The sequence below is a fragment of the Chiroxiphia lanceolata genome, chromosome 8 (genome assembly GCF_009829145.1).
Source record: "Chiroxiphia lanceolata isolate bChiLan1 chromosome 8, bChiLan1.pri, whole genome shotgun sequence".
Classification (NCBI taxonomy): domain Eukaryota; kingdom Metazoa; phylum Chordata; class Aves; order Passeriformes; family Pipridae; genus Chiroxiphia; species Chiroxiphia lanceolata.
In genome coordinates this window covers 8,168,537-8,177,668 of record NC_045644.1, presented here as the reverse complement: position 1 = coordinate 8,177,668, position 9,132 = coordinate 8,168,537, and the positions used below count along the sequence as shown (strand labels likewise).

The window sequence follows — 9,132 nt, the reverse complement described above, 5'->3', positions numbered from 1 at the left end:
ATTAAACCATGTCTGCAACAAAAATTCCATCACAGTTTACAACATGCCTTCCACAACCCTGCTTAAATTCTAACTCCATGTAAATCAGTGGTAATTTTTCTGCTGACCTTTCACCTGAATGTGGCTTTGCCGTTTTATCTTCTGGAGAAGGACTCTCATACCTCACTTCATGTCCTGCAATGAATGACAGCCACATGTACCACTCATCACCACCCTCACAGTTTATGGTAATAGCCAGATTACAGCCCTGTAGATGACATCTAAGCAAATAAGGTACCTGGTTAATAATACACACAAGAAGTGTGCAGGGGAAGCTGCTCAGCTTTGCTGGGGGCAGGAAGCCATTTCCCGTCTCATGGATACAGTGGTGGCAGCTCCAGCTGGAAAGCTCCGTGCCCTGTGCAGCTGCTGGGGAAGGTGTGAGCAGGCATGGAGTGAGCCACTGACTCCAGCATGGGCTGAAAACCCACAGAGGGACCTTGATCCTGCTCTGCACAGAGATAGCCATTGACTTCAGCAGGAAGATTTGCTTCTCTCAAGCTCTGGGAAGATCTGGGAACATGCAGAGCCCTTAGCTAGCCATGTATTTTTTTCGCTGTAACAGTGTCTCTTCATGATTTCATCTACAGGCTCTTACAAATGAATAAATGAAATCCATGAATGAAACATCTAAGCTCTCAGTGCCTTGCTGGAGCATAGCTTGCTCAAATGCCTTGGGAATGTTGTCAGAGAAATGAGTCTGTACAAATCAGTCCTGAAGAGGAAATCCCACACACTGTACTTATGTATGGAAGTGAGAGATCCAGAAGAAGCCTTCCCAGCATTCTCTTACATGACACATAAGAAGGCAGGAAGATTAATGGACACAGCAACTAGTCAGCAGATTATCACAGAATCAGCTATGTTGGAAAAGACCTCTGAGATCATCGAGTCCAACCTATGACCCAGCACCACCATGTCAAGCAGACCACGGCACTAAGTTTCACATCCAGTCTTTCCTAAAACACCTCCAGGGATGGTCACTTCACAACCTCCCTGGGCAGCCCATTCCAATGTCTAAACACTCTTTCTGTGAAGAAATTCTTCCCAATGTCCTGAACCTCTCCTGGTGCAGATTGAGGCTACCTCCTCTTATTCTCTCTAATATAATTCTTTCAAGTTGGCAATGAATGAACCACGACACAATGGTCAGTGAACTTTCCCCAGCAATACCTGCAATACCCTCTGTGTCTGGTGGAGCCACAGTGGGAAAGCATCCCATAGCAGATAGCCCACCAGCCAGCCGCTCCTTCCAGCCGCTGGGCTGTGTTGGGGGAGCTCTCCTTGCCACCCAGCAGATCTCTGTGGCGGTGCCTCTTTCCAACCCCAACATCTCCCCCCAAAGGCCACACTGTGATCTCAGAAATGCTTATGAGGTCTTGGCCTTGACAAACAGCACCTGGGCTAAGCTTCTCTTGAGCTTATCAGAAATATGGTCTGTTCCCAGGAACTTGTACTGTCTAACGAGCTCCTGTTTTTAATGAACAGCCTTGGAAACTTATTTTTCTTGCCTGAATAACAAGCTAAGTGGAATGATATTTTCGTTATCAAACTTTCAAAGAAAGTTACTGAGCTGAATTGCAGCCAGGATGGAAAATCACTATGACTAAAGCCAAGTCTTTTGTAACCCTATAAACAGCAGTATGAAGAGAGACCCTTTGAGCTCTCCTGGACCACACTGGGCTGTGACCAGCACCTCCCTCTGAGTGGGGCCTCTCAGAGCCCCCATGTGAGTCAGCGAATTCTCACGTTTGCTGTACTTTGAGGACCATCACCAAATGCTGATGGAGCGTGGGCTGATACCCCCAGTCCTCGAGGCTCAACCCTTCACCTGTTGAGAAGATGCAAAGGCATCTGACATGAGCACTTTCGCAGGTACTATACCTTGTACAGACTCCTTTAGGAGTCTGTGTGTGTGTGAATGTGCTATAGCCAATGTACCATGAATGCTGCTCTCTTAGATTCTTAAGTACTTTAGATTTGTAAGTTATGCCTGTGAGTTAATGTAGAGCTTATAATAAATTCTATATGAATCCTTTGTTAAATTGTTTAACTTAAGCTATTGATTACAACTGCTTTAAGTGCAGTTAAACCTTTAGGGCTAAACCGTTGGTGAATTTCGGGGGCTCAGTTTGTCAAGGGTGTCCACTCTGAACCTTGTCATCAACGGGAGGGTCTCCCTTATTCCTCTTAATCCTTACCCTTTCTTATCCTTACCCTTTCCCTCCCACCCCTCCAGCCTCCACATAGATTTTTTTGCAGTTGATTTCAGTTTCAGATTGATTGACTTTACAGATTTCAGTTTGCTTTTTCTCTGCGTGCATTAACCCCCTAGTAAGCAGCAGCGCGAACCTTGCCCGCGAGCTGCTTCGCGCTTTCGCTTTCGCGTTAAACCCGCTTTTGCCGAGCGCTTTGCCGGTGATTCTTTAAAGCGACCTTAAAACCCGCGGTTCTCTCCGCCCGGACTCCATGTCCCAGCGGGCGCTCCGGGCGCGCTGCCGGGAGCGGGGCGGGCCGAGGGCAGCATGGCCGCCAGGGAGGCGGGCGGCGCGGTGCTGGGCACGGCGGCCGAGAGGCTCTTCTCACTCAGCGGGCTCTTCGCCGTCTACAAGCCCAAGGGACCCACCTCGGCCGGCGTGCTCAACCTGCTCAAGGAGAGGCTGCTGGCAGGTGAGGGTGAGGAGAGGCGGCCGGGCCGGCACCGGCACAAGGCGCAGGGATGCCCAGCCCGGCGTGGCTGCGGGACGGGTGCCATGTGCGTGCGTTCCTTGGGCGCGCTGGAATCACAACCGCTGACAATCCGCCGCACCCTCTTTCTCTGCAGTTCTGCAAACTGAAGGAGAACTGGGGTTTGGTTTGGATTTTTGTTGCTGTTGTTGTTTCTTGGGGGGCTTTTTTTTCTTTGTTTGGTGGTAGTTCACAGCCATGGCGTGGCCCACTCGGGAAGGCATCCCTTCCTGGATGCGTCCTGGCTCGCTGCACCAGGGGAGGTTCAGGTTGGACATTAGGGAGGGATTTCGTCACAGAAGGGGTGATTAGACATTGGAACGGGCTGCCCAGGGAGGTGGTGGAGTCGCCGTCCCTGGAGGTGCTTTAGGAAAGGCTGTCCCAGCGAGACTCCGCCTGTTGGTCCCACTGCACGGGGAGCCGAGACCACATTCACCGCTCTGTCCTGGGGGCGAGCACCTGCTATCGGCTCAGGTACGGCAGGATGTGAAACGTCATTTTGGATGGGGATGAGATCTGCCCCAGCGGAAAGCTGCAGTCCTGCACAGTGCAGGGGATCCCAGCTTGCTTGGAGAGCTGTCCTGTCCCAGGCACAGCGTGTACCTGTCTGCCAGAATGGGTGTCAGCAGCATCTCTGCAGCGCAGTGCTGGCAGAGTGTTCTGCTGCAGTCCCACTGCCTATTGTCTCTGAAAAAATATCACCAAACGTGTAAAAACCACAGCGTGCCAAGGAGTTTGAAAGTCCTGGATGCAATCTGCAGAAACTGCTTTTTCAGAGTACAGGGAAACCTGGATGTCAGATATTAGGGAATAACATTGCAAAGGTGTGAGACTATGGCCTAGATCTTTTATATAATAAGGGGACTTAATTTATTATGGGGACTTGATCTAATCTGGGCTTTTGGGCACTTACTGATGAAGTGAGAGCATACTTTGAGACCAGTGAGTACTTAGTTGTTTACTCTGTAGTGAACTGTACTGTAGGCACAGACTTCAATCCAGTTTTATATAGAAAAATCTGATTCCCTGAAGTGAAAGGCATAATGGAAAGATAATAGATATAAATAAGGGAGCTTAGGCCATTTTGTCATATTTAATGCTAGTAAATAAGGGACATTGGAGTCCCCAGAATTCCTGGGGTCATCAGCTGCATAGGAAGTTTGGTGGGTTGAGACACTGACAGCTTGAAAGCAGCAGTGAGCAAGTTCAGTTCACTGCAGAACTTCCTTAGGGCTGCAAGCATGCAAATAAACATGTCCCAGTACAAGGCAGTAAATACATCAAGAATTGCTCAGATTATGTAGTATAAAAATTGTGTATAATAGATGATTTGGGAACTCAGCTGCTGGTTCTTGCACTCCTTGTAATGAAACTTCACAGGTTTGCTACCAGTATTTTCTGAACATCTGGTTGTGAGAGTATGTGAGACTTCATTAGAACCTAAGTGGAAATAACTTGCAAGTTGAGGTTGGGAGTAGATATAAATGAATCACTGGTCTTCTGCAGTACAGTAATTTCTGCACTACTAATTAATAGTTTAAATATTTGATTTTTATTTCCTTTAGCAGTCTGGAAATATGTGCTATTTTTTCTATGTTCTGAGGTTATCCTATAATGCTTCCTTTCAATTTCTATTTGCAGAAGCTGGTGTGCAAACAAATGAGAACAAGAGAAATCAGGTTTTGAAAATTGGACATGGAGGAACTTTGGACAGTGCAGCAGCAGGAGTTCTGGGTAATAAAAAACATAATTACAGTCATCAAAAGATGATTTCAGGAAACATTTTCATGCCTATTAAAATCAGAGGTGGAGGAACATTTTGGGATACACAGGTTTTGGGGAAAGGACAAATAACTGTGGAAGAGTGATCTGGGTTAAATTTCCTCTGTATATACTTTTACATACATGTAACATGGTTCTTAACAGAAGGCTATATTCTCCCTTCCTGCCTCCCCCTCCCAAATCCTGAAATAACTTGTGGGTTATTACAAGAAAATATAGGCTCTTGTGTAATGAATTGTAAATTACCTCAGAAATTGATGGCTTTTTAAACTTAAGCTGGGGATTTATAGTCAACATAATTTGTTGAAGTATTTTGTCTCAAAGTAATGCTTTCCTGGGATTTTGAGGGAGCCTTTAGGGCTGTAAGACTTGCCAAATGAAAGATGTATAAGAGCAATTCAGCTGCTGCTTTCCTTGAGGCTCAGTACAGAAACAGTTTTTGCTTCCTGTCCTGTCTTGCTTCATAAAGAAGAGTCACTAAAGATATTTTGTCTTTTAATTTTGATAGCAATCCCTTTATTGCATTCCTTCGTTTTATTAAAGAACAGGATGTGTCAATTTGCTGGTGTTTAAAAACTCAGCTGTGGGTGTGTTATTCCCACATCATACTTTGTCACCAGTGGTTTCATTGATAAGTAACATGCAAACTACAGCTTGCTTAAATCATAGCCTTTTAGCTCTGCCTGGCTTTGAAGAAATAACAGCAGTACATTTTTGCTGTTGAAAATCGACAGGTACAGCTCTGAGCATACACTGGAAGTAAATGCACTGAGTTGTGATGTATGATTTCTCCCCAGAACAATTCAGCTTCAAGGAGAGGTTGGTTTGCTGTGATTGTTGCTGGTAGAGGCCTGTAGGCTGGTAATTGTCTCTGTCAGTTGTGAATACTGCAAAATCTAACCTTGTTGGGCTAGAAATCAGCACTAGCTTGTTTTGTTCCAATTTCCTATAATGTGTGGCCACTCACAGGAGAATTCTATGTGTATTGCTGAAGCAGACATTTTCCTTTTACACAGATGTTGCCTTTGAACATACTACTTCTTATTGTGCAAAGTCAACAGCATTGATCCATAGGAAAAGAAAAATCACTTGTGCTTCTTAATTGCTTCTCCTACTGTTCTCTGATACCCAATAGTCTCCAAAGCCTGCTTCTATGGCATGACAAAAAGGGCTTGGGCTTGATGTGCTTGGTAAAGACAAGAAAAGGCATCACCTTAATATGCTATGGATCAATTGAAAAAAGGCATAGGATCTTTCATTCCACTGACATACAAAACATACAGGGAAAAATCAATGGTAGCTAGATTGGAAAGGACAAAACTGGAGAGGAGCGGGAAAGGGAATGTGCCCAGATTTCTTGTGGTAAGGCAGTGAGGAGAGAGGGAAGGACACAACGGAAACAAGTTATTGAGAATATGTGTGCTGCCTTTCAGGATGGGCTGGTGGAGCAGAAAGCTTGCTTTCCTCATGGATGGTAGCATAATATAAGTATTTATTTTCTGAAACCTTTCTTAATCTGTACTGCTGTTTCCCACATTTTATGTACTGCATGTTTATAACTGTGTTCATGGGAATTAGTTGATACTTGCTTAGTGTGCCAGGTGTACTCCAATAACTGAGCAGTGCTTTTCATCAAAAATATGCTTTCATATTTCTTTTCTTACTGACAGCAAATGTAGATGAGGAAGGACCTTGAAGATAGAGGTCAGTGATCTATGACATGAGAGAAAGGCAAGGTCAGGTCTTAGTGAATATCTCATTCTAGGACTGTGGTTTCAGTTTGGTGTTCGCTGTTGTACAATGGGAACTGCATTTGACTTGTTTTTATATGGTAGTAATGAATTATGCTTCCACAGTAGAAGAAAAATTGAAAAAGTATAAAAAATAAAAATAAAAATTCAGTTAAACCTTGTTATGTTCAGTGTAGTATGGCAAGTTTAGTTTATGTCACCATTTAATAATACATGTGCTGCTGGTGATTAATGAGAAAAAGTGTGTCTTGTTCACAAAAGCATTCAATGTCTTTTTAAAATTATTCTATTGAATGTCTTGACACTCTTCAGCGAACTTCAGCTCAGCTGTTGAAGTGTCAGTGATGTCATTGTGTTGCAAGAGAAGTGCTTGGTTATAAAGTTTTATCTTTGTGCTTATCTCCTTTTATCAGCCTTCTTGCAGCTCTTTCCTATCTGGCAAATGACAGGAATGGGCTGAACTGAAGGTACACAGAAGCACAAGCACAAGGACATGTGTGACTAAAACCCCTCAGGAATAAGAGGAGAAATAATTGAGAATAGAAAGAATCTAATGAGTTTCAGAGTGTAAAGATGGAGAAGCATTAGAGCACAAGTAAAATATTTGGGCTTTAAAAAAAAAAAAAGTTAATTTTCAATTTGATGTTTTTGGTCCTGGCCCCTGGCTAACACAAAGCTAATTTCCAGAAAGCTCCCTTAACTCCTGTAGTTTTATTAAAATCAAGTACATAAGCTGATACCTATTCCAAGAGTTGTACACAAAATTAATTTCCTTCTAAAATTTTCTTTGTATTGCTGTATGTGGAAAAAATCAATAGGAAAGCATTTTAAACAAAAGCACCTTGTAAAAAGCTTTAAAGTAAAATATAAACTAGAGCACTTTTTCTGTCCCTTCCATTTATGAAAAGCTGACTGCTGTTTTTTAGAATAGTGGTGTAAGATTGAAATGGCAGTAGCCTGTACATGCACAGTAATAGGAAGGTTTGATTATAAAAGATTTTTTGACTGAGGCAGTTGGACCTTTTGATTATTTTCTTGCTGTAAGCCTGATAAACAATTTCATTATGCTGTCTTGGCTGTATTACTCTTGGTCACTATCAACCTTTAAAAGGGCTATTTGCTAACAGCAAAGGCTACATTCATTACTAGTGAGCCATAGCTTTCATCAAACCAGAGAGTGTTAATTGCACTATTCATTTCTTTGGTGATTAGAAGATAAATAAATCTAGGGATTGAATTAAAGTATTTTAACAATAGATGAAGGTTATTTATCTCCTGCTTTAGACTTTTTTCCTTTCACTAGTCCCATGTTGTCAAAAGTGTTGACTCTCTTCATATGCTAACAGAGCATGTTTCTGACCAGCATAATGTTTAGCAGTGAATGGTGCTGAGTAAGGGAACTGGAGGGCTGGTTTTCAAGTAGCATTTCTTCTTCTGTCTTTGCAGTGGTCGGTATTGGAAAAGGAACAAAACTGCTGAGAACTATGCTGGCAGGTTCCAAGGTGAGGAATGCTAAATGACTTGTATTAGTGGGGTTTTTTGTTTGTCAGTTTTTTTTTTAATTCCAGTGAAGAGCTGAATCAACATACAAATATGTCAGCCATCCTGTATACCTGGTTTAAATGTGTACTTCAGTTCCTTTTTGCATTTAGTCAGAAATTTGATACCAAGACTTTTATGTCCAGATTGGTTATTTAAAAAACTTTGCTTGTCTTGGTTTTCTACAAACTGTTAGTAAATACCAAATTCCTATTTTGGAGGAAGATTTATATACTATTTAGTGTATTTAAAAAAAAAAAAAGAAAAAAAAGAGAGAAGAACTGTAATGAAGAAGGCACTGAAAATTATGTTTTTGAGATGTAGTTGTATATGACAGTTCGATTTTTGGTAATTTTCCTTGTATGTAGATAACTTAGTTGTTGTTTAGCTTGCAGTGACAGATGGTCTTTGTTTCTTTTCTGTCTTCTTAAATACCATGAGGCCTTAAGAGGCACCTTTTGGAATTAAGAGTGCTTTGCATTTGTGATAGGAGCTATCGTTGGACATTGCAGCTGCTGCAGATGGGTGGTCCACAAACACATCAATAGGCATGTGTGAGAAGACAAAGGCAGCAAAACCCTGTGGCTGCATGAGATAATCCAGACCAGAGCCTTGACAGATAGAGATCTTGTTCAGTGCTGGTTTTCATTAGTTATACTGTGTCTTTGGTGAGTGCACTCCAGATAGTAGGTGTTACATACACAAAAAAGTGCAGGTACTCCCAAGAGTAATCTACCAGTGTTGATTCCTTGTTCACAAGTCAGATTCTGTGGGTTTAGCCATTGTTTTTACATGACAAGTCTAGGTAAGAATGACAGGCACAGAAATCAATTAAGCCTTCCAAATTTCATCCTATTCTCAGGGCAAGTCAATAGTGGGCTTGTGTAAATTGACAGCCTTTATAATACATTTTATTCTGCCGTTTTCCCCATTCTCTTCTGGTCTGAACACTTAGGCTCTTTACAGCTGCTGAACTGATAGCTTAAAGGTAGAATTTTATTGACAATCTTCAGTTCAACTCAAAGGCAAGGAATTTGACAGAAGAGAATGCAACAGGGTAAAAGGACATGGCTGTAGAGTCTGATCCAAAACTCACTGTCATTAGTATCAGTCTCTGCACTGACTGTAATGGTTTTGGATTTTGTTTATGTGACCAGTTTTCAGAGGCATCTGTGTTTTGAAACATGCAGGAAGCAGCTGGATTTACAGTGGAAACGTAAGCAGTTACCACCTGACAGTTCCTTTCAAAGAACTTTAAAGTAAAAGAAGTCATAGAGTTACTTCTGCTAAATTA

At 42.4% G+C, this 9,132-nt stretch overlaps 1 protein-coding gene across 1 annotated transcript in view; it reads left to right on the top strand.

Moving 5' to 3' along the window:
* The first annotated feature begins 2,548 nt into the window (after positions 1-2,548).
* The window catches only part of TRUB1 (TruB pseudouridine synthase family member 1), a 28,886-nt gene continuing 22,302 nt past the window's right edge, over positions 2,549-9,132 (top strand). Inside the window, 3 exon segments of the mRNA XM_032694660.1 lie at positions 2,549-2,709; positions 4,408-4,500; positions 7,746-7,801. Of these exon segments, the coding sequence (XP_032550551.1) occupies positions 2,565-2,709; positions 4,408-4,500; positions 7,746-7,801 (294 nt within the window). The 5' untranslated portion in view covers positions 2,549-2,564.